This window comes from Equus caballus, chromosome 11 (genome assembly GCF_041296265.1).
Source record: "Equus caballus isolate H_3958 breed thoroughbred chromosome 11, TB-T2T, whole genome shotgun sequence".
Taxonomy (NCBI): domain Eukaryota; kingdom Metazoa; phylum Chordata; class Mammalia; order Perissodactyla; family Equidae; genus Equus; species Equus caballus.
The window spans coordinates 23,700,985-23,724,893 of NC_091694.1; the positions used below are offsets into that span (position 1 = coordinate 23,700,985).

Genomic DNA, 23,909 nt, shown 5'->3' on the forward strand with positions numbered 1-23,909 from the left:
GGGTCCTGAGCCAGTTCCTCATTTCCCTGCTCCCAAGCAGGATCCTTCCAGCCCATCCTCTGACAGTCCAGGAAGGGACAGCCCCTCAGTCCTTCATTTCTCCTGAAAAGTTCTTTCTGCAATCTAACACCCTTCCTACCTCCTATTTCCTACAGCCTATGTTCACCTCTTTCCCAGGCCTTCTTGCAGTGTTATGGTTCCTGTATTCCTTCACCCAGATTGTGAAGAAAGGGAGGCAGAGGCCACAGATAGATAGAAATATGTTTTGGGGGGGGCCCTGTGGCGCAGTGGTTAAGTGCGCACCTTCCGCTTCTCGGCAGCCTGGGGTTCACCAATTTGGATCCCAGGTGCAGACATGGCACCGCTTGGCAAGCCATGCTGTGGTAGGCGTCCCACATATAAAGTAGAGGAAGATGAACATGGATGTTAGCTCAGGGCCAGTCTTCCTCAGCAAAAAGAGGAGGATTGGCAGTAGTTAGCTCAGGGCTAATCTTCCTCAAAAAAAGAAGAAAAAAAAAGAACTATGTTTCAGATAAGGCAGGCAAGAAAGTGGGAAGCCCAGCCATGTACTGGAGTCACCCACCCGCTCTGGGACAAGGAGACCTTGGAAAACCTGTTTGTTTCACCCCCACCCCCACCACCCAGACTCTTGACAGTGAGTCAGCCCCAAGACCCCCACCCCTTCATCTCTGACCAGGATCAGGGACTCAGGTCCTGGAGGGGGCAGAGCGGCCCAGACCCCACCAGGCCAACCCTACTCCTGTGAGCCTGAGGAAGGAGATACCGACTTGTATTAAAATCTTATGCTTTATTTAATTTATTTCAAATCCCCTGGAAGTCAATGGAAAAGGATGCTTTTACAGTGATGGAGTGGCAGTTAATGACTCCTTTTCCTTTCCCACCTCTCTTCATCAAGGTCATGTGCAGCCAGAATTATCCCCCACTTCTGAGTCCTTCCGGCTATCTAACTGTATGTGTCACACTGCCTGTATTTTCTTGCTTAATCTTCAACCTGTTTCTGCCTCTTTCTGCCCTGCAGCCCCAGTGGTCTAAGGCTTGCTGCCACCTTGGCTCAGGGGTCCTTTCCTCTGAGAACAAATGGGTTGTCTGTGTAAAGGGGAGGCAGTGGCATCTGAGATCCAGACTGAACGGAGGCTGTGGGGGAGGGGAGGAGGGTGGTGGCCTCTGGGGTGCCCCTGGCTCACTTTTTCCAGAGCCGGTGCCCTCAGACACTGCAGGAGGCGGTGAGAGGAAATGAGCTCACAGTGGCCGGCAGGCAATTCCTCCCTCCACAATGCACAGCACTCACCTCCCCCACCCTCTCCCACTTCCCAGAAAGTACGCTCTTCCCCTACCCTGCTGCCCTTCCCACCTCTTCCTGCACCTTGACCTGTACCTCCATTCTGTCCCGCCTCTCCCTCATCGACCTGCTCCAACACCTCTTCCTCCCATCCTTCTGCTCCATCCTGGCTCCCTATTCCTCTGACTCCCCACACCTCACTCCCTGCGTCTCACCATCCACCCCAAAATCCACTCTATTCCCAGCACACTCTTTCTCTGGGGTTTCGGGTAGTAAAGCCTAACATGGGGTGGAGGGTGTCCCTCATTGGGGACCCTCCTTACATTCTTCCTCTTTCTAAACTCCTCCCCCAGCCCAATTACCTTCCTTCATTCACAAATGTTTATTGGGATCCCTCATATATGAGGGGGTGGGGAGTGGAGCGTTGCCCCTGGGGATGTAGAGACAAGGCCTGGCTCCTTCCCTTGAGGGGTCCTGGTCTCACCAATCCTGACTCTAGAGTGAGACCCCAGAAAAGGAGCAATGGAAGGCTGGAGAAGCAGAGGGAGGCTCCAGAAGGAGGTGGACTTGAGCTTTCTGGGGCTTCATGGATGGGGCAGGAGTGGGGTGGGGTGGGGAATGAGGGAAAAAGCCCTCCAGGGAGAAAGGCTGTCACGGACAAAGTGGAAGATAGCAGACTCTATCGGTGAGGCTGGAGCCAAGGAGAGCATGTGTATGTGGGCAGGAAGCATGGAGGAGTGAGGAAGGAAACGCAGAGGGGATGTGACCCAGGGGTGATGCCTGAGGCACTTAGAGTCCAGCTTGGCTTGGGGCAGGGATTTATGCAGAGAAGGGCCATGGCCACTGTGGCACCTCAAAAAGGAACCAAGGATGTGGGAGGGATTGGGGGGGGCGACAAATATCAGAGGCCACCCGGACTCAGTGACCAACTGGGTGTTGGGCATAGGAGATACAAGAGTCTAGAACAATGCCAAGGTTTCTGGCTCAGAACAACATCTCGAGTGTTCTCAGGAAGAGGGGACATGCCAGGTACTGTGCTAGGTCCTTTGTATGTATTATTCTAATGTAGCCTTACAAAGGGCCTGTGAAAGAGATATTATAATCCTCATTTTATGGATAGGAAACTGAGGCCCAGAGAGCTTGAGTATCCTCCCCAAGGTCACACAGGATTTAAACCCAGGCACTGGAGCTCCTGAGTCCACATGCTTAACCCTCAGGCTGTGTTGCTGCTGGAGCGGTGACAGAAAGCTTAAACTCTGGGTCCATCTCCTGGAAGAGAGCCTGAACTAGAGACGCGGCTCTGGAGGTCATCGGTGGACCAGGAGTGTGTTTCAGCTTCTCCAGGACAGTGCAGAGAGGAGAGCAGATGTGGGACAGGACTCCAGGGGCACCTGCCTTTAGGGGCAGGTGAGGAGGACTGAGAGGAGGCAGGTGGCCGGAGGAAGCAGCACTGTGTCAGGCAGAGAGGGCACTTTCCGGGGATGGATGGGGGTGGAGGCCAGACTGTGCAGTGAGGAGATCATCTGGGCTGAGGAAGAGGAACTGGCCACCACAGGGCTAGGGAAGGGACGGTCCGGCAGCACAGGTGAGCCGCAGACGAGGCACATTCCCGTCTGTGTGGGGGAGACCTGAGCAGACTTTTTGGTTAAGCCTGGAGCAGGCACCAAGAGAGAGAGAGCCTGAGGGGACACGAGGAGAAGAGTGAAGGGAAAAGAACCCAGAGTGTGGGGCACCAGAGGAAGAACCCGCCTTCCCCAGGGCCAGGCAGAGGCTAGGAGGGGAGCGTTGTGGGGAGATTGGGAGTCCAGACCAGAGCCGTGCAGGGTCAGGATCAGGCCTGACCCAGGAGCCAGCAAGGGGTTGTATCGTGTCATCAAGGAGCACTGAACCAAGAGTCCGAAGACCTGGGTCCTGCCCCCCGGGTCCTATATGTCTTTGAGGATGGGTACACCCTCCGAACCTCAGTTTCACCCTCTGTAAGATGGAAACAATAAGGCCTTCTCTGCCTGCCTCCTATTTGGGGCTCACATTTGATAATGGATTCCAAGCACTCTGTGAGCCAAAAAGGAAAAATGATGGGTGGCAGGCGGGTTGTAGGGCAGGTGGCCATAAACCTGGCCACAGCTTCCGGCCCTTCCACCAAAGGGGAAAGAGCACCCCCTGGTGGAGCAGAGCAGGAGGGCCGGACCAGAGGGGAGAGCCGAGGAGAGATCACACCTGTTCTTGTGCCTCTGACTTTTAGCCCCTGCGTCCTTTGCTTGTCCCCCAAAAGCAACACCACCCCCACCTAAATTTGCATTTCCAAAGCAAGTGGGGGGCCCAGTTCAGTCAAGTCAAAAGATATTTATCAAACACCGACTACATGCAAACTGCTGTGTGTGGTGGGGACAGTTCAATGAATCAGTTAATGTGCCTGCCCTCAATGAGCTCGTATTCCAGGGAGGGGAACAAACACAGCAGAGGAAGGCTGGGATGGCGCTGGGATGGGGCTGCAGGCAGAGCACTGAGCAAAACAAGAGGAGCCTTCCATAACAAGGGGAGAAGGCAGGGGCCTCGGGAGGCAGCGTGTGGCCTAGATCTGAAGGCCCTCAACTGGCAAGTGGCGGAGAAAGGAGGCCTGAAGGCCGAGAGCTGGGGAGAGGGTGGGGTCCAGGCTCTGGCAGAAGCCCCAGGCATCCTGTAGAGCGGACCTCACTGAGCATCTTTAATGGTGTAGGGTGGGGCAACGGGCCACTCAAGATGACACCAGTCCCCACCCGCATCTCTGCTGCAGGTCCCTGAGCAATTCTGGGTAAGAGGAATCCCACCTGAACAACCTTGGGGAGGGAGGCTACAGACCCATGGCCAGGCTGGGGCCGAGGGGCACTGGCAGCCTGCCCAACAGCTGGGACCCCAGCCCAGCAACCTCTGGACAGCGAGCTCAGGGTGGGAGCGAGAGGCTGCTGCTTCTCTGGGCTGGCAGCAGGGCAAACAAGCCACACCCAGAGAAACCCTGGTGTCAGGGCAGAGGGTGGATGAAAGATGCCCCAGCCCTGCCGCTCTCAACTGGCAGCCCTTTAGGCGAACATGTTTGGGGAACCTATGTCATGGGGCAGGGAGAGGAAGAGGCCCTGGGCTGGGGTCTCAGCCCTACAGGCTCTCAACTGTGTGACACTGGGCAACTGGAGACTGGTGGCCCGGACGGTGTGTGTGATGCGCAAAGTTAACGGATGACTTACAAGGATCATGACATCACCCAGCAGGGGCCTGAGAACACCAAGATGGAGAAGAAAGGAAGTAAAATGTGTGAACACCTACTGTGTGCCAAGTTCTTTACAAACATTGTCTCATTTGCCCCCCATGACAACACTGTGAGGTAGGTATTATTAGCCCCAGCCCGTAAGTGAGGAGACAGGCTGAGAGGTGAAGTAACCGGCTGAAGTCTGACGCTAACCAAGCCCTTGCTCTTTCTATGAAGCACATCCCCTGGGAGGAGCTGGGCCAGGTAGTTCCTTCCAGCACCAGGATGCTGAATTCTATGATCCTATGAGGGCTTTTAAATTGTTCCAGCAACTGGCCTGCAGCCCTGCTTCTGCCTCAGGCCCCTGGACCATGCGGAGCCCCACCTAGCCCCTGCACATCCCTGCACCCACCAGGGGCCTGCTCCACTCTCCTCACTGTCTCCATTTTGCCCTTCTGGGAGAGGAAAGGGGAGGGGGGAAGAGAAGAAGGAAGAGGAGGGTAGAGGAGGGAAATGTAGAGAAAGGGAAGAGAAGGAGAGGGGAGAGGAACAGAGGGGAGGGGTGGCTCCCACCTCCCTCTAGAAGCTCTGGAAATCCCCGGCAGCTGCTCCTCTCTCCTCTGTCTGGCCCTGAGCCAGCCCTGGGAGGGAGTGAGAGGAGTTAGATGGAGAGAAAAGAGGGGCAGGACACTGACCACAGAGGGGCAAGCCCCTCAGTCCCGGCACCCACCCCACCCGGCAATTCCAGCCCCTGTGAGAGATTCCAGGCATGCTCCCCTTTAAGGAAACCCCACATGCCAAAATCCACACATACCAAACATACAGGGCGGCTCTTGCACTATAAAAGGACTCTTTGCTTTACAAGAGGGCTCAGCACATGGGAAACTTAAAATAGGAGCTTCCCCTGGTGGGCGAAAGCAGCTCTGATTTCAGAAGCTCCCCATACACACCATGCTTCCGGCACATCCAGAGCTGGCGACACCCATGGGGTTGGCAGGGCTGGGGCTGCCTTAAGGCACTGACATCAGCCTGGGCACCTCCACGACTGTGCTGTCATCAGAGTCCCCATCTGGACGGGGATGGGGGAGTCTCATGGTCCAGGGGCCAGGCTGGCTGCTTGGCAGAGTGTCCTAGGACCCCTAGAAAGGACCTAGAAAGCAACCACTCAGCACAGCTGGCAGGGATTTCACAGCAGCCCAGAGAGGACAGATGTCCAGGGCCTCCCAGTGTCCCTTGGATGGGGCCAGGGCAGGAGCCCAATGTCCTGAGTCTCCTCCCAGCTCTCTCCTCCCTTCCACCATGCCAGCACACAGGGGAGCCAGGCTCTGCCTCCTGGAAAGGAGAAGCAGCGGACCCCCCAGAGGAAGCACAGAAGGCTGGGGGAGGCCGCCGTGGGGCTGCTTTCAGGAGCATCTCAGGCCGAGCCGTGGGTCCAGTGAGATGCGTTTAGGGTCCTCCAGGCAGAAAGTAGTGGCGGCCCCCAGTCCCGTCTCTCCCTTTTTTATTGAGGTGAAATTAACATAACATAAAATTAACTATTTTAATATAATTCAGTGATATTTAATACTGTCCCCCCGACACACTTTTTTGCACTCCAAGTGGAATTGAGGGTAGAGTCAGTAATGACAACAGCTGCACATAATGACAAACTGAGTCCCCTTCCCCCTGCCAGGTCTGGTGCTCCAGGGAGCTGCCACTGGCCATTTAAATTAACAACCAAGATGCCAAACAGGCCTGGAGACTAGACCAGCCCACAACCCCACCCCAAACATCACGCCCAGCCTGGGGAAGACGCCCAGAGCACTTCGTGCCTTCTCAGAGCCCCCCTCCAGCCCCCAGAACTTAGCATCACCCCATTTCCTGACTCCTCATCCTCCCCCCTCTGACTCTTCACCCTCACTCCTCCTCACGCCCCTCCTCACCACTATCACAGGCAACCCTGGACCCCTCTGCCAGTCTGGAGGGGAGGGGTCTCAGAGCCTGGGGCCCTAGGCCACTGCTTTAGGTAGAGCAGCCCCAAGGAGCCGGGGAGTGCAGACAGCACTTGAAGGCACGCCCAGGAACAGAAAACCCCACCACTCCAGACGCCACCCCAAGACCTCACACCAAGTCGGGATTAGGAAAGGAGCAAGGGGGCCTCAGGAACCACCCCCCACCAGCCGCTGCCCTTCTTAGAGCAGGGGGCTGCGAGTCAGGATAGAGGCCCCCTCACTCACTAAAGGGGACTCGCTCCAGGATTTGCTGAGTTCTGTGGAGGGGGTGAGGAGCTCTGACCTGAGGGGGTCTTCACCTCTGCCCCCTTCTGATGGAGCCTGTGTGAAAGAAAGACGGCCCCCTGGGGCCAGGCTGGGGGGGCAGGTCTGTATGGGGGGCCGTGGAGAAGCTGCCCAGCCCACCCCATCTTTTCACTGCCGTGAAATGGTGGCAGCAGCTGCTGCAGCGGCTGTAACTGGGAGAGGAGAGGGAGCCTGGCTGGGAGAAGCCCCTTGATGTGTAGAGGGGGAGGGGGATGGTTATATCTTGAGGTCCCACCACGGGGGTCTGGGGGTCAGCGGTAGTCCTATGGCTGCCTCCTGTCACTCCCTCATTCTGCACAGCCTGCAGCCCCCTCAGGCCTAGGATCTGAGCCGGGCTGGGACCTTACCGAGTGGGGAGGGGGGCTTCTAAATGCGATGCTCTCCTGCTGGAGGGGGGTGGGGAGAGAGGCAGCGTGTGCGCCCTCTGTGCGCGCCTCTCCGTGTGTCGGTGGCGGGGGAGTACTCGTGCGTGTGGGTGTGTGTGTACACACCAGCTCTGGGTCACACCAGCCCCATCCCTCCCAAAGAGCTCGGGCCCCGCCCGGAGCCCCAGCGCCCCAACCCCTCCCGCCGTGGCGGGGCCCCCTCCCTCTCTGCGCGCCCACCTCGCCCGCTCCTTACGCCCCCGCGCTCCCCGCGCAGCCCCGCGCCCGCGCCCCGCGCAGCTGACCTGCTCCATGCTGCCGCCCGCTACGCCGTCCTCGCCGCGCCAGCCCCGGGGGGCGCCGGAGGCGGCGGCCCCTCCATGCGCCCCGTTTCTCGCCCTGGCCCTGTCGGTGCAGCACCGGGCGACCGCCAGCGCGAGGAGCGCCTGGTGTCAGCGGCCCGGACCCCCGCCCCGCCCCGCCCCGCAGGCCCCGCCCCCTCCCCCCTCCCCTCCCCTCCCCTCCCCTCCCCTCCCGCGGGTGGAGGCACCGCGCTCTCACACACGCGCACATACACACGCTCTCAACCACACACACATGATGCATGCACACTCCTCACACACCCAGAGGCTCCTCCCTACCGGCACCCCTTGTTCTGCCTGTCCTGGGGGCCTTGTTAGTCCAGAGAAGCCCCTCTCCTCACTCCTGAGGTTCATCAGAGTCTGAAGGGCCCCACTCTTCCTTTTACAGAGGCGCTTCCCCAAGGTCACACAGCAGCGTGGTGACAGAGCTGACCCATGGCCCAGACCACTGTCTCCTGTCTTCAGGGGTCCTGCGAGCAGGCCAGAGATACCCACAGAGCCTGGAACACCGGGCGACGCAGCATGGGCCCCACTCCAGTGAGCGGGAGTCTGGACCCTGTGACCCTGTGAAGACAGGAGCTGGTGAGGGGTGCCACTCCCTGTCGCCAGGACCCAGCCTCTATTCAAATGTGTTCTGAGCCCTTGTCTGGGTGTGGGGAGCAGGCGTGGAGATTCCTGCTGCCCACCGGGGGCCACACCCCAGGCATGTGCCAAGCAGGAGGAGGGGCTGACCTGTTTGTCCGCAGACAGAGAAGGGCGTTTGAAGCCCCAGATACCGACGGGGGGCCTGATTTGTGGGCAGTGGGGCCACCCACTCTGGTTAGGCCCAAGGAGGTGGCGAAAAGACTGCCTCCCCCACTAACACCCCCCATCGGGGAGGCTCCTGACAGCCCACTGCCCCTCTGTCCTGCCTCTGACAGGGCAGGGCCAAACTGAGGGCATGTCACATGAGCAGGCATGGGAGAGGCAGGCATGCTGCCCAGGCTGAAGTGTGGCATCCTGGAGTGGACAGGGGTGGGAATTAACCTGCCCCGAGGCAGGCAGTGGGCTGGGGGCATCAGTGTGCAGAGGCTGGCTGCCCAAACCCCATGTGTGGGCCAGCACCTAGGCCAGCATGAGGGGGTTTCATGTCTTCTCACTGTGCCCTGGCCTCGTCGTTAGGCACCCGAGGGTGAGGGGGCAGGGGGTGGGAAGCTGAGATGGGGAGAGTTAAGAGCCTCAGTGGGCCCAGACAAAGGGGGCTTTATAGGCTGGGTGTGGGGGGCACGCTGGGGGGAGGGAGGCAGGAATGCAGGCTGGAGAGGCCCTGAGCTCCCCAGCAGCCCAGTTTGGGGCCGGGGTTGCCCCCCCCCCCCCCCGTGGCCCTCCCGTGCTTTGGCCCTGTGGGGGATTTGCTGCCTTGCTTCTGGGACACAGCCAGGAGTCCTGGCAGCCCCTCATCCTTGGCCGCCCCTCCTCTTAGGGGTCTGGTGGGCACTGCCCACGCATCCCAGTCTTCCCCTCCGAGCTGGCTGCGGCCTCTCTTGGCTTCCCTGCCATGCCCTCACAGCAGCCTCGTGCCGTCTGCTGCCCGAGTGAGTGCCCTGCTGGCTGCTTGGGGCGGGGAAGGACAGACTTGGGAGGGGTCACAAGGCTATGGGGTCAATGGGGCCCTTTGTCCCTTCAGTTGGAGTTTGTCTGGGGCTGAAGAGACAGGAGACAGAGAAGAGTGCTAGCCGGCAAGCACGTCCCCCAGACACTGATCCAGCCTCTGCCATGTCATGGGGAGCAGGGCCCTGGGCTACAGAAGCAGGCGCCATTCTTCGCAGCCGGGTTCCCTCTGGTTCTCTTCAGCCCTTCACATAAGATGAATTAATTCAACTCTTTGTAGAAAGGACTTTGCTTTTATTGATTATTTTTGCACCTGTCAGTGGATCAAGTTTTTTTATTTATTTATTTTTTAATTTTTTCAGTGAGGGCTGAAGTGGTCACTGGGAAGTAAAAATAAGGAGGAGGAGGTGGCCGCGGTGGTGGTAGCAGCCGCCCATCCTGGGTTTCTGAAACAGCGCCTGCTTGCCAGGCCTCAGGTCTTGGGTTGGGTTGGGGTTGGGGTTGGGTTTGCAAGGTTGAGAACCGTCTATCCCTGCGGATGCTGATCTGGCTGTGAGGAGTAGACTCCTACTAGCCAAAGTCATGGTGGCTGGATTGCTAAACCCCCAAAAGCTATTTTATCAACACAGCCTGAGCACTACAGGAAGCTTCAGAGTCCCTGTGAAAGGAAGGGATGGTACTGCCCACCGTCTCTGCCTCAGCCTTTGGGGTCCACATATGCAACCTCTCAGTCCTCCCTCTTCCCCAGCAGCCTGCATCTCCGAGAAGCCCCTGCTCTTAGTTTGCACACCCCCTGTGGCCCAGGACCTTCAGCAACAGCATTCCTCAGATGGGCTGCGGATGGGGGTGGGGAGGTGCAGGGCCCAGCCCAGGTTATTTGATATGCATCTTTTTATCTCCTTAATAAGATTAAAACAGGACAGTTTGTCTCTTGATGAGTGACTTGGGCAGGAACCTTCTTTTGAAGAGGTAAAAAATATATCCAAGTCTGGTCAGCATCATATTTCCAGCCATCTCTTTGAGAGGCTTCGAGTCACGCTGGAGGGAGGCAGACCAAGACTCAAATCCCAGGTCTGCCACTGAGTAGCTGTGTGGTCTTGGGCAGGTGTTCACACCTCTCTGTGCTCCAGCTACCTCATCCGTAAACCAGGAACGATAATAGCACTGCCTCACGGGGTTGATGAAAGCTTAGATGAGATGTGAGTATAAAATGCTCGGTCCACTGATGGGCACATAAATGGTCGATAAAAAGTGAGGTACTTTCTACAGAGAGCTGAATTAATTCATCTTATGTTGATTACCATTAGCTTTAGTTTAGCAGGTGACAATTTCTGACCTTGTCCCCACAGTCTGAGAGATCACACCAGGCTACAATCAGGTGTTGCTTCTAAGGATGGTGCCTGCCTTTAACTGGATCCAAGCAGCAGCAACACAGAGCAGTTTCCAGCCCGGTGCTGATCCCTGCCCCTCAGCCTCCTTTGCCTCGCCTCTGCGGCCTCCGGGGCTCCCTGGGGAGCAGGAGAAGGTGGAAAGAGAGCTGAGAGCCACCAGGGAAGGCAGACAGCTCCCAGGGTGCCATGGGCCTGAGAAGGGAGGAAGGAGGAGGATTACCCAGGAGGGAGTGGAAGGAGATGAGAGGGAAGGGGGGCGGGCAGCAGGCCCCACTCCTCCACCTGCTGCTCTGCGAACAAAGCCAAGAATGATGCAATCCTGGCCTGGTGCAGCTGAGGCTGCAAGGCCCTGAGAGGGAAGTGGGCATCCGGTATGAGGAGGGCAGTGGGCAGCAGGGCAGACGCAGGGGGCCTGTGGACGCCTGACCCTGGGTTCCTAGCCCAACATGTGGCTCCTTCATGTGGCTCCCGGCCGCTACATGACGCCCCTGGCCCAGGGTCAGACCCCTCCCCAAATAGTCACGGCTACCTCTGAAGCAGGAATCACACATGACGCAACTAGGACATCATTCCAGGCAGCCTCCTCAGAAGGGAGGGCACCTCCCCACGGGGGGAGGGAGACAATGAGAGACCCAGACACTGAGTTGACTCCGAGGCCCCCCCTGGGCCCTTCACCAGCAGGCCTGGCTGCAGGTCTCTGTCCCCTGTTCCTCTCATCCTGGAGACAAAAGGCGAAATCCTCCAGAGAAGGTGGGATGAAGTCTCCAGAGAACCCTAGGGGCCTGCACGAAGTAGTACGTATTTATAGAATAAAACCTAAGGCAGACACTGAGACCAGCCTGGGCTCCCAGTGCCAGGAGGCCCTGGCAGCCCCCTGGGGCAAGGACATCATTAGCAGTTTTCAAGCCAGGGGAGGTGGGGGTGGGGCATGAGGGTGGCCTCCACCAGCCCCTGGGTGCCTCAGCTCCCCACTGCGCCTGGGAGCCAAGAGAACAAAGGCTTCCCCTCTCCCCCCACTGGGAGAAAGAGGTCTTGGCCCATACACCAGGGCCATGGGAGGGTGTGTCATGGGCCAGGGTCCCCAAGGGGACAGGACATTAAATGAGGGGAGCAGAAGAAGACTGGAGATACTGTGTCTAGGAATATTTAAGCCCAGCCTCCCCCACCACCCAGAGCTGAGGGGACAGCTGGGTGGCCTAACCTAGAGGCAGCCACTAGGTGGCAAGAGAAGCCCAACAGCTCAGCCAGCTCCACCTGCCACCACCCGTCCCACAGCCACCCTCCCCTCCTCCCTCCAGCCCACCCCCTCCTCCCTCCAGCCCACCCCCTCCTCCCTCCAGCCCACCCCCCTCCTCCCTCCAGCTCCCCCTTCTCTCCCCCCTCCAGCTCCCCCCTCCCCTCCAGCCCATCCCTCTCTGCAGCCTCGGGTGATGGGGCTCCTGAAGTCTCTTCATTCTTCCTTTCAGCCTTTGGGGAGGCTAAAAGCCCTCAGTCCTTCTCCTCAAAATGCTGCTAATAATTATGATCCCCGTTAGTGCCCGTGGCTATTTATTGAGTGCCGAAGAGGTACCAGGCATTTTTACATGCATTATCTCATTCACTCACACATGAGGTGAGTAAAAATACTCTCTCTTTTAAAGAGGAGACAAACCGAGAAAGCATACACGGATTGCCCAAGATCACGACCAGCAAACGGCGGAGCCAGTGCTGAAGCCCAGGTATGCGAATGCTGGGCGGGGTCCTCCCTAGACATTTGCCAGTGGGTGGAGGTGTGGGGAGGAGGTAAAGGACCCCTCAGGTGCATCTGAGAAGTTTTGTCCACCATCCTTACCACCCCCTCTCCCCAACCCCAACCCTTGAGATTCTAGGAAGGTGTCTTAAGTCTCCAGGTGAGTGTGAGGTTTGAAAAGGTTGCCCAAGTGATTCAGGCCCACAGAGTCCCTGCCTGGCTGAGAACCACTGCAGTCCACCCTGCTCCTCTCCTCCAGACTCCATAAGGCATTCCGGGGTCTCCCTCTCGCCAGCATTGCTTCCCGTGAGAATTCCCATTCCAATATGGTTGCCCCCATTCAGCCCCAAAGGTGACTCCAGCCCAGAGGACCTTCCCCCACGGCACCTCCCCTCCTGGCCCGGCTGTCTTGGACCTATTCCATCATTCTCAGCAAACATCCACGGGGGCATTTCTTGGTGTGCTGGCACAGCACTGGGTGGTGGGGGTGGGAGAGAGCAGAAGGCGAACGAGACACAGAACCCACTCTCCACATGCAATAAGAGTTTAACATGTCTAAACCCGGGCCTGCAGTCACTTCTTCTTTTTTTTTTTTTAATTTTATTTATTTATCTTTTTTGAAGAAGAAAATTAGCCCTGAGCTAACATCTGCTGCCAATCCTCCTCTTTTTTTGCCGAGGAAGACTGGCCCTGAGCAAACATCCGTGCCCATCTTCCTCTACTTTCTCTGTGGGACGCCTGCCACAGCATGGCTTGCCAAGAGGTGCCATGTCTGCACCCAGGATCCAAACCGGCGAACCCCGGGCCGCCAAAGCAGAACATGCGAACCCAACTGCTGTGCCACCAGGCTGGCCCCTGCAGTCACTTCTATACATGGTGTCCCATTCAACGAAACAGGCCCACATGCAGAAGAAAAGGATGTCTATCTCTAGGGCAGTGTTTTTCATCAACACCAGGGCATGGGAGAGGGTGGCAGCTGCAGGGAAGGGGTGCTAGGAGATGACACCCAATGCACAAGGAAACTTCCCGGAATCTTCTTTGATGTATGGATCCATCACACAGGATAGCTGCTGCCAGACTCTCCCATCCCATTCCAAACCTTCCCAGCTCGTCCCCAGCTCAGCCATTCCCTTCCCACACTTATTTTCCTCTTCCAGCATAAACCTAGCAGCCTCTCCTGTTCCCTGCCTGTCTCATCACCCCTCGACCTGCAGAATAAAGGCTCAGAAACAGGCCACGTTTCTTGGAAGTGGGCAGGGGGAAAGCAGGCCTTGACACCTCATGGGAGGAGATGAGGAGCCCAGGATGTGAAGAGCGCCTGAGCTGAGCTCTCTTGAAACGCAGGGTTTCTGTTAAGGGAGAATTCAGCAATGGGTGGGTCAGTGCAACCTCTGGTCACTGGTCAAAGCCCACCGGCCTACATCAGCAGCATCTTCCACTCAAAGGGCAATGACCCCCCTGTCTTTCTCTCCGATACCATTGGCACCAGGAGGAAGCAGTCCGTGTCCCACCTTTGGAATATCTTGAGTTACAGCTATATCACAGAGTTCACGCTCTCATTCCAACCTTCAATGCTCTTCATGCTTGTATTCCAAAACTTCAATCCCTTGAGAAAATTCTGAAGACTGACATTTAGTGGCTAAAACCACCTTACCTCCATACAATCAGGTTGTCCTATGCAAAAGGTGAAAATCCAGGCTCAAGGCTGGCTGACGAGGGAACCAAGAAGCCCCCCAGGAAGGGGGCTGATCTCACATTTCCTCAACCACCACCACCTGGGGCAGCCCTGGGGCAGGGAGAGAGCTGCGCAGGACACAGGCTCTGTCCCTCACAGACCAGAGGCCACAGTCGAGCAAGCAGGCAGACACGTGAGCAAATATCTTAACAGAGGAAGGCCCATTTGTTTGGGAGTGGCCGGTGAAAATTCCAGAAGTAATACTGCAGCAGAACCTTCAAGGATGAGCAGGAGCTTTGCAGGTGAAGAGGGTGACAGGTAAGGGTCCTTCAGGCAGAGGAGACAGCATGAAGGAAGGTGGAGCAGCAGGAGAAGGGATGCCATCATCTGGGGACTTCAAGTCATGCATTGTGACCGAGTGCAGCCTGCGCAGCAGGGTAAGGGGAAACAGCCTTGAATGTCAAGTCGAGAAGTTAAGAATTCTGCTCTAGGTTGAAAGTCATTCGTGATTTTAAACTAAGGAAGTGACTTGAGCACATCTTCATTTTGGAAGGACTTTTAGAAAGACTGGAGAGGGGAAACAGGAAGGAGGAGGACCAGTGGGGAAATGGCGGAACTGTCCAGGTTAAAAAAAGAGAACGCCTAAATTGGGACACGGCCTCGAGGAGAAATGCATGATGAAGTCACAGCTCAAATGGGAATCAGTGCATAGGGGCAATGTTACAGTCAAAGTTCCTCTTGCAAATCTCTTGGGAAGGGTCTCTATTAGAGATCAATGATAACCCAGCTAGTGCTTCTTCAGAGCTGTAATCAAGTCTTGTGCCTTTGACTGAGTACCAAATGAAAATGGTTGGTCTTCAGAATCCACATGGCACAAACAGGCACTAGAATCAATATGCACAAGGTGCTCACACTGTGAGAGGCTGGAGGGAACCAAGACAGAAAATCTTCTTTTCCCATCTCATCCTCAATCACGGGGACGCACAGTGGAACGGAGGAGGGAATCTCCCGCACTATCACTATTTGCCATATGCTTGTAATTGAATTCCAGTAAATTAGGTACATGCATGATGACAAGTGAGATGGAACAGCCTTTGTGACAGAATGAAAGTGGTGGCTGAAAGGAGTAGATGAAGAACACAGGAGATGAAGTAGGTGGTTGCAGGTTTTTGGGGTGAAGAGGGTGGGAGACAGTAATTTATTCTGGGCTGTTTCCAAAAGAATCCTTTCTTTCTATGGGCTTTAACATGCAAGTCAAAGGGGACCAATACCTATCTTTCCTAACAAACTATCACTACTATGAATGAGGCTGATTTGAAATGGTGAAAACCGATGTCCCTACTTTCAAGAAACATGAACACTATTGACTGATGCTGTCAGCAAAGATTCCTTACGACTGACAAACTGCATCCAAAGGTGGCCACTACAGCACTTGAATTGCTGATTCTGAGCTCTTTGCATTTTCCCTTGTAAACCCACTTCATAGCTTGGAGCACCCTTTTCTTCCAAAAGGGAAGAAAACTTTACTCAGGAGGAGTCCATGCTGTCATAGAACGGCTCTCAGAATGGATCCGATACTGTTTCATCCTGACATGGACCTGTGACTTGTGAATGAGCTGACCGGGCCAAGTGGGAATTCCGACTCCCTGCTTGAGGCATTTCTAATCGGTCTTGTGAAAACGCAGCTCCTGAGGAATGAGGGTTTCACCTCACTCAGCATGCTTCCCACTCTGAGGATGCAGAGAAATTGCCGAAAATTCCCCAAAACGTGCCAAGGTGGTGGTACACTGGCCCTTGAAGTGGGGAAGCTGGGTGGGACAGTGAAGAGGGGAGATTTGAGAGGCTCCAAGTACACACGGTTGTCAATCAGAGAAACATACCTGGTCCTTTACTCTCCAAAGAGCACAGCTCAAGAGGGAATGGGCCAGAAAGGCAGGAGGGATGCAGGTTAAACTTATGAAAAAGCCTTGACTGCCAGCCTCGGTAAATCCCAGGAATGACTACTATGCTGAAGTATGAACTCTCCCTGGGTAGAGCCCCACGCTGCTGCTCACCAAGGCAAAAAGGGCACAGGCACGTGGCCCCAGAAAGCTCTCTGCAATTGTCCACTTCCTGGGGAAGGAGAAAGCAGCTTTGAGCAGTGGCCATCCGCCTCAGGAATTCTTCAGCATCTCGACCCCGGACAAGACCAATTCTGGATGCACTCTGCTTGGCTGAGGCTGGCGGTGGTGTAAGGAGTCATATGAGATGGGAGAGGGATTGAAAACACACACCCAAATAACAGGAAATAATTTCTAAACATTTTTATTTCAAATCTCTGTTCACCCCTCCCCAAAAAGACATGGGTCAGTACAGCAATCATAAAAAGGAGATACAAACACAAGAGTCAAATGTCTCCCGCACTGACACTTACAAAAACCCGGGAATTGTACATGGAGTTTCCCAACAGGACCTGCAGCAGCTACTAACGTCCCTTTACAAGAGTCAAACATGCCTATTGATACAGTATATACAGACACCCCATTCTGGAACTAATCTACAGGGACATCCCAACACCACCCCTCTATCCCCAGAAAAATACCAAAACACACCCAAAGTGCATTTGTTTTGTTTATATCAAAACATCTTTCCCTTTCCCCACCCACCCTCAGACCCTCCCACCCCATTTAAGATTGGCCTGCAAGTCTATTTTAACCATTTAGTAATTTTTTATAGTTTATGAAAATAAATTATACAGCAACTATTTTAATAAATTAAGCACAAAAAGGGAGAAAAACTAAATGGGAAGACAAAAGCCAGGCCACGCTTTGGCTTGGAGGAGGGCAGGGTGGCCGAAGAGGACAGAAGTGGTTGCAGGGGGTGTGGCTCCCCTTCTGGTGAAGAACTGGCAACCACTCGAGCCCAGAATGACACCCTTCTTCATTGAGTTTCTTAAAAACAACCAAAAAATGTACAGCAGGGGCTGTGCCACGGGCAGCACCAGTTTGGGCATTCCAACAACTGGCCTGCCCCCAGAGCAGTGCCTGGATTATGCTAGTCCCTTGGGAAAGGTTCTGGGCCTAACAGTGAGGGGCAGGTCCCTGTTCAAGGGAGCACCAAGGATGGAGCAGTCAGACCAGCCTTCCCGCTCCACCTGAGCTGAGTAAGGGGCTTAGGACGCAGCTCTGAGCGGGGCTGTGCGGTTTGTGGTTATCCTGGCTTCTGATCAAGAGTGTCCTAAGCTTTCAGTGCACTCTACCTCCAGAAGCAACAGCAACTACGATTGCAGTCCAGCTGCAACCAGACATTCAGGTCTTCCAGCCTCAGCTGGCTGCTTTTTGCCTGCCCCTTGATGCCTCTTGGCATGGCAAAGGACTAGGGGGTGGGGGGAGGGGGTGGAGCAGTTCCAGGTACCCTCTAAATGAGATGCAATGGATGAAATGGGCGTGAAGGCATGTCACAGACTCAGCATGCAGGACTGGCTTCCTGGGAGGTAGATGGGAGTGAGACGGGACGGGAAAAGGGGTAGAGAGGACAGGAAAGCGGCACCTACCAGGAAGGTGAAGAAGTGATGAAAAGGACAGAGACAACATGGAACCTACATGTAAAGAAAGGTCTTTCCCTGGCAGATGAGAGTCAATATCTTAAATACAATTCACTCTTCTATTTTTCTAACTGCAGCACCTGAGTCTCCAGTGCCCCTGGCTCTGTGGTCCAACCCCCATCTCACTCCTCCCAAGGCTTTGCTCTCCATCTTCTCAAGGCCTCCTGTCATTTTGTGCTGAGCATGAAGGCTCCAATGTCAAAACAGGATGGATCACGGGGACTGGCAGACTCGACTTTGCCTTTTTGAGCTTTGTGGCCCAGTAATCCCATAGCTATCATGGGGGGAGGGGGGTCACACTTTTCTTTATTTATTTTTTCTTTTTTAATAAAAAAAGTTTTACTCCCCAGGAGCAAATAAATCATTTCGAACTACTGATAAACACTGCTGCAGTGAAAAGAAAGATGGCTACATGTATGCAATAGCACAAATTCAGTGTAAGAAGAGCTGTGTTGACGATTAGAGATAAAAATCATTTATCCATTCCCCCCTTTCCCACAAACCAAACCAAGAGGATTCCCATAGGGAAAATGTCTAACTCAGAAGCTCTTCCCTTAGGGACAGGGGGCGTGTCATTCTCTTCAAAGTGGAAAACAAATGGCAGGTCTCCCCCCAGTAGAGATGCTCTCAACACCCCAACCAGTGGCAAGACTTCTGCAAATGAAGACGCACACACGGGCGCACACATGTGCACACACAGACGTGCAGACCTCCTTCCAGCAGCCGTAGGGCTGGATCCCAGTGCCTAGTCCTCCAGCTTCAGGGCTCAGAGCCAGGGCGAGGCGCAGGGCAGGGAAGGATCAGACCTAGGGGGAAAGTCCCTCCTATCCTGCTTCCTGCGGGGACCCCAGGGCTGCAAGCAGGCCAGGCTCTTCATGGGCCTGGGATGGGGCTGAAAAGGCCGCTCCCCAGGGCATCCGGCTCTACCCCAACCTCTGACACCTGGATCTGGGGGCACTAATCCCCGCCCCACACTCCTCAGGTCCTCCTGGTGTGCGCGGTAGGGGTGTTTGCAGCTATCTCCACATCACTCCCAACCTCAACACGGGGCCTACACAGTCAGCCCCAGGGAAAAGGAGCTAAGGAGGAGGGTAGAAACCGTGGCAGCAAGCTCTCTGCCAAGCCTTTCCTCCCAGGAGGCTGGTGCCGCAGGCCACGGCTCCCATTCCAGGGTGTTACATTCACTATATCTAGGCACAGGCAGGTGACCAGGCCAAGGTCATTGCCAATGGTCCCAAACTGCCAGTTGTCACCCACTGATCTAGTCCCCACACCAAAGCCCCGCCCTCCTTACGCCTGTGCTCCTACCACAGCACATGCACTTCAAGTAACAGCGAGTTATAGCAGTAGTTGTCACTGGCTCACAGTGGTTCACGCCTGTCCCAAGGAAAGTTACAGTAGATCAATCATAAACAAGCGAGCGTTACACAGGCAGGGCCTGAGGGTCCTGACATCAGCCGTCCACTGAGAAATGGATGATGAGTCCCTAACAGGGAGAACCTTCTCCAGTTTATGACTTTAAAACCACCACCAAAAAGGAATGCATTTCCTCTGTAGATGCATTTCAATGAGCTCTACACAGACCTGGCAAAGCAGGGGCTGGGCCCAGGCAGAAGAGGTGAAAGGGAAGAGCTGACTGGCCAGCTGCTTCTGCCCCCAACCCTGTTTACTCTCTGACCAGGCTGGCACCTCAGCCAACTGCCCCACTGCCGCCTCTTCCTCCTCACCCGCTGATGGAGCCTATCTCCTCTTTCGCGACTCTGTCTTGTAGTCCACTCTACTGGGGAAGGACCATGCTACAGCCTGGACGGTGACCAATGCACAGACAGCTCATGGACACAGGTAAACACTGCCCTTCCAGGAGAAGAAGGAAGGATGGTGGGGAGGCTGGGTCACACCTCCTCAGCTGGTTTGGTTTTGCACCTGAGTGTATGAATTCTCCCACAGAAACCCCTGGTACCACAAGGGGTACAGGGGCTCACCCAGGCTGTGTAGAGAGCAGTGAGCTCCCAGGCTACGGGCAGGAACTGGCTGACTTCCGGCTTGGGGCTCTACTTCACCATTATAACCCCTCAGCATTCAGATCTGCCTGATACACGGGAAGTTTCGCTCGAGACCATAGCACTTTGAAAGGATTCTTTGCTGCTCTGCTGTGCACTCAGGACTGTGCGCTGTTCAGGACATGCCATGAGGATTCTGCCTCCACACTTTTGTTCATGTTTCTCATCTCACTGTCCTGCCCTCGCCTACGACCCAAAGCCTCACAACCATGGAGCTTTCCTGACCATCTGGTCTACCCTGATCTTATCCATTCTGAATTCCTTTACAGACAGCCCTTGATTCTCTCTGCCACACTGAGTCATCCTCCAGTTGCTTCATGTGTGGCAGTCACCTAAAAGTTCCCTCAGCCCAGATATCACGTCTTCCACCTCTTGTGTTTTCCACAGCTTCTAGACCACAGCAAGGCAAGCACATACTAAAAATAATTTTACAATTATGAGTGGCAAAAATGGTAAAAAAAAAAAAAAAAAAAAAAAGAAAAGAAAAAGAAAAGATCCCAGGTAGCTGCACATCAGCCGCTCGAGGATCACAACCGACTGCAGGCTCCACAGCGGGCTGGGCCTTTGCAGGATAGCAAGTTAGTCTGCACCCTCAGGAGGCAAGACTCACGAGTTACGCCGATTTCTGGGATCACAATCTTAACTGGTGGGTAATATGACCATGGAAGCCAAGGAGAGAAAAGGTACCTCAGGACAAATCAGAGGGGGACTGTGTTTATGCTACAAAGCTCAATTTGTGGGCCACTTCTTTGAAGCCAGGTAACTATGCAAGTTCCTCCCAACTTAGCTACAAGGAGGAAGACTGGTCATTCCATGCAGGACGTAAGGCAGAAGGCCAGATGAGGCAGATTACCAAGACACGGGGCTTCACCCCGATCCAGGAAACCACAAACCCAACAATATTATTTATCTCATGAGATGAGGCAGATATAAGCAGAGGGGAACCAAAAGAAGCAGTCTAATGGAACACCTACTGAAGAAGAGTAATAAAGACCAAACAGCTCAATTTTTACATCTTAATAGCAAACCCTTCCCCAGAGTAACTCCACAGAAAAGCAAACTCATAATGTTATGATTTGACAATGGCCTGCTTCATAAAAAATTAAAGACCAGTGAAAAGCACTGGCGTTTTTCTCCCTCCTCCTCCACTCCCACCTGGGAGACAGGTAACTCTCAAATCAGCATCTGACAGACTTTCCAGTGAAAGGAGGGCAAATAGGATCTGACTCAGGAAAATGTTTGCATTGCTAGAAAGAACACAGGAGAATTAAGAAGCCCTTGCTACCTCCCATCCCAGAAGTGGGACAACAGTGATAAACCCAAAACCGTGAGATGTAATGCTCTCCTCCTTGCCGATCTGGGGACCTCCCATTCAGGCTGAGTCACCACAGAGCTTTCTCTAGGAAGAGCACAGTGACAATGGCTTCCTTTCTCACCTTGCTCCACATTCCCTCTCACTAGCTGACAGACATATGGAGGTAAGCAACACTGACTCCTAAGTCACGGGTACAGTTTGCCATTAAGGATCTGGAAGCGCGCTCCACTAACTCTAGCAGCCCACGACTGGAGCTCTGAACTGCTCAGGTGATGAGAAGAACTACTGCCTTAACAGCTGGCAGAAGCAACAGGAATGATGTTACCATGACCAGAGTGAAATGTACAGTTATCTCGAGGGGAATGAGTTGAGGGTAGAGGAAGAATGGGGCTAACTTGAGGTCACAAAACTTAGGAATTCAGTAAAATAAAACTAACAGATTCTTTGAGAGGTGATCCCGAAATCAGGTTCCTAAACCTTAAAAGGAACGGATGTGAGGAGTCACTGTTTCCCCTGCAGAGGCCACTTGCCAGTTTCTGTCCGCTAATCTGCTTTCAAGACCACCCACCCTCCTCTCCTTCCTGCTCCTCCTGCGGCTGCCCTTGCTCACAGAGAAGCAGATTCTGATCCCTCGGAAACTCCCAGCTTGATCTGCACTTCTGACTCCTTCTCTTCCCTTCTTCAAAGTCAGTGGTGAAGACTCGCACTCTGCCTTTGGCACCAGCTGAATGACCGTCACTGGCAATCAATCCCCTGCCCCCACTTCCCTTCCTTCGGACCTGCTCACCCTTGGACCACTTCCAATGCCATGGGCACAAACCCCAGCCGCCTTTAACGTGAGTTTTCCATACCGAGAAATGCAAATATCCAAAACAAAATTTCTGAAAAAGGAACAGTGTTGAGACTTCTTCCAGTTTTCCAAGCAGCTCATCCAGTTCCGGGACACCACAGGGGCTGGATGGGAAGGGTGGCGCCCCACTCAGAGAGGACGGCTGTGTGCTTCTTCCAAGCCCCAGGGTCACGAGGGGAACCAAAGTCTTCGTGCAGAGGATCCCAACCCTTCCTATTTCCTCTTGCCTTTCCTCACTCCTCTTTTCATGGTGGCTTCATTTGGTTCTTCAAAACTGGAGCTTAGCAACCAAATGCCTAGGTAAAAAAGTGGAAAAAATTAGAGTGGTTCAACAGAGTGGAACCAAAATGGAGCGAAGAAGAGCCTGGCCTCTGGAGGTGAAGAAGTACAGCTAAGGAGAACGGAGTCTGGACAGCCAGACACTTCCACAAACACTGTGGCTGGCTAGCGATGCAGCAAACGGCCCTTGTCAGGGGGGCCTGAGCAGCCAAAGACATGGACGCCAAAAAAAGGTCCTAAAATAACTAATAAATATATCCCACCACATTGCCCAACTTCTCTCTTCCCTTTTCTCTTTAATTTTCCACCCACTCTTTTTCCCACTTCTTCTCAGAGGCCAACCTGCTCGAGGGGCTAAAAAAGGAACTGAGCCCCTGGAGTAAGCCGTTGTGAGCTTGGCTAGGAACAGCTGTAGGTCTCTGCAGCTTCTGGCTAGAGAAGAGCGCTGACATAATCACAAAGGCCAGTGCAGCTCTAGCCTCTGATGTAAGAAGGGCACTGTTGCAGCTGTTGCTCTGTCCTGACTCCAAGTACCCCGGCATGAAATCCCCCAGGTAACAGCAGGCACAGAACTCTCAAATTAAAATTGGCCTGACTAAAAGAAGTCTTAAGGGCCAAATTTCACACTGTGAAGACCTTTCCCTTGGGAAGTGTCATTACTTTTCTTCATGGGGTCCCAGGATCTAACCAGGAGCAAGTACAGCATGATGCTTGTTCCTTGCCACAGGCAACAAAGTGTCAGAGCAAACAGAGAGCCTGGGAGTTCAGTTCAACCCTTTGCCAGTAAATGGCTGCCCCCACACTCATGACAAATGGCTACCCCTGGCCTATCCCTGATCGTATCACGGCCCTTCCCATTTCAGGGCCTTTATACTTACAGGACCTCTTGCCCAGAATGCTCTGCTCCCACATCCTCTCATGGCTGACTCCTTGATATTCAGCTCTCAGCTAAAATGTCACCTCCTCACAGGAGCCTTCCTGGATCACCCAAACTTGAGTAGTATCTCACCACTAATCACTAAATTTCACCCAGCTTTATTTTCCTCATAACATGCACAGTCAACTGTAATTAGCCCGTTCATTTCTTTACATGTTTGCTGTCTGTCTCTACGCAGACTGCAGCTCAGGGAGAACAGGGCTTTCGATGACCAGCACTCTCTTCCCCAGTTCACACTGGGTGCTTAACAAACATGGAGATATCTGCTGAGTGAAGAAACAAATGGGGCGCTCACTAACTCCTGTGGAAAACCATCCCATTTTGGACCTCTTCTAAAGCTGGACTGAACGCTAACTCCTTCTAACTTACATCCATTGTGGTCCTTGTCCTGCCCCTGGAACCACACAGAGAAAGTTTAATCACTCATCCTTAGGAAAATCCATCAAACACTTGGGCTATCAAGGCCCTCTTACCCTAAAACTTCTCTGCTCCATGTTAACCATTTATTCCCCATATGATGAAGTCTGAAGCCCTCCCCTATCCTGAGTCTTTCTCTGACTGTGCTCCTGGCCACGTGGGTTCCTCCTAAGGCACAGCACCTGCAGAAGTGGTGCTCTAACTGAAGGGTCCTAATGACTCCTCAAGGGTGCAGTCGAGCAGGTGAGCCTCCCTAGTTCCCTTCTACCTTCCCAGACTAATTTCAACTGCAAAGCCACCAAGTAGAGAAATCCTCTTAGGCATTAGCATTTAGATGTTTTAGGCGTCGCTTCCAAGGGCATACAAAATTGCGTATAATTGCAGGTATGATAAGAGATTGTACACCCAATCCAGGATCCTTTAAGTTAAAACTCTACAGCCTCCCAGAGTTAGCATTTCTTGATCTCGCTTCTTCATTGTTTCTCGCCTTGTTAACCCTTATTAGCCTGGCTCATGTGCTTTTCCCCAATAGCACAGGA

At 54.1% G+C, this 23,909-nt stretch overlaps 2 protein-coding genes across 3 annotated transcripts in view; both read right to left on the reverse strand.

Annotated features, from left to right (window-relative positions):
- ARHGAP23 (Rho GTPase activating protein 23) overlaps positions 1-7,627 on the reverse strand; it is a 77,507-nt gene extending 69,880 nt beyond the window's left edge. Inside the window, exon 1 of the mRNA XM_070226210.1 lies at positions 7,488-7,627. Within this exon, the coding sequence (XP_070082311.1) occupies positions 7,488-7,496 (9 nt within the window). The 5' untranslated portion in view covers positions 7,497-7,627. The remainder of the gene's footprint in view (positions 1-7,487) is intronic.
- Positions 7,628-16,217: 8,590 nt separating this feature from the next.
- Positions 16,218-23,909, reverse strand: part of SOCS7 (suppressor of cytokine signaling 7) — a 29,816-nt gene continuing 22,124 nt past the window's right edge. For both annotated transcript variants that reach the window (XM_023652650.2, XM_023652651.2), the window contains one exon: positions 16,218-22,033. The gene's annotated coding sequence lies outside the window, so the exon portion shown is untranslated. The remainder of the gene's footprint in view (positions 22,034-23,909) is intronic.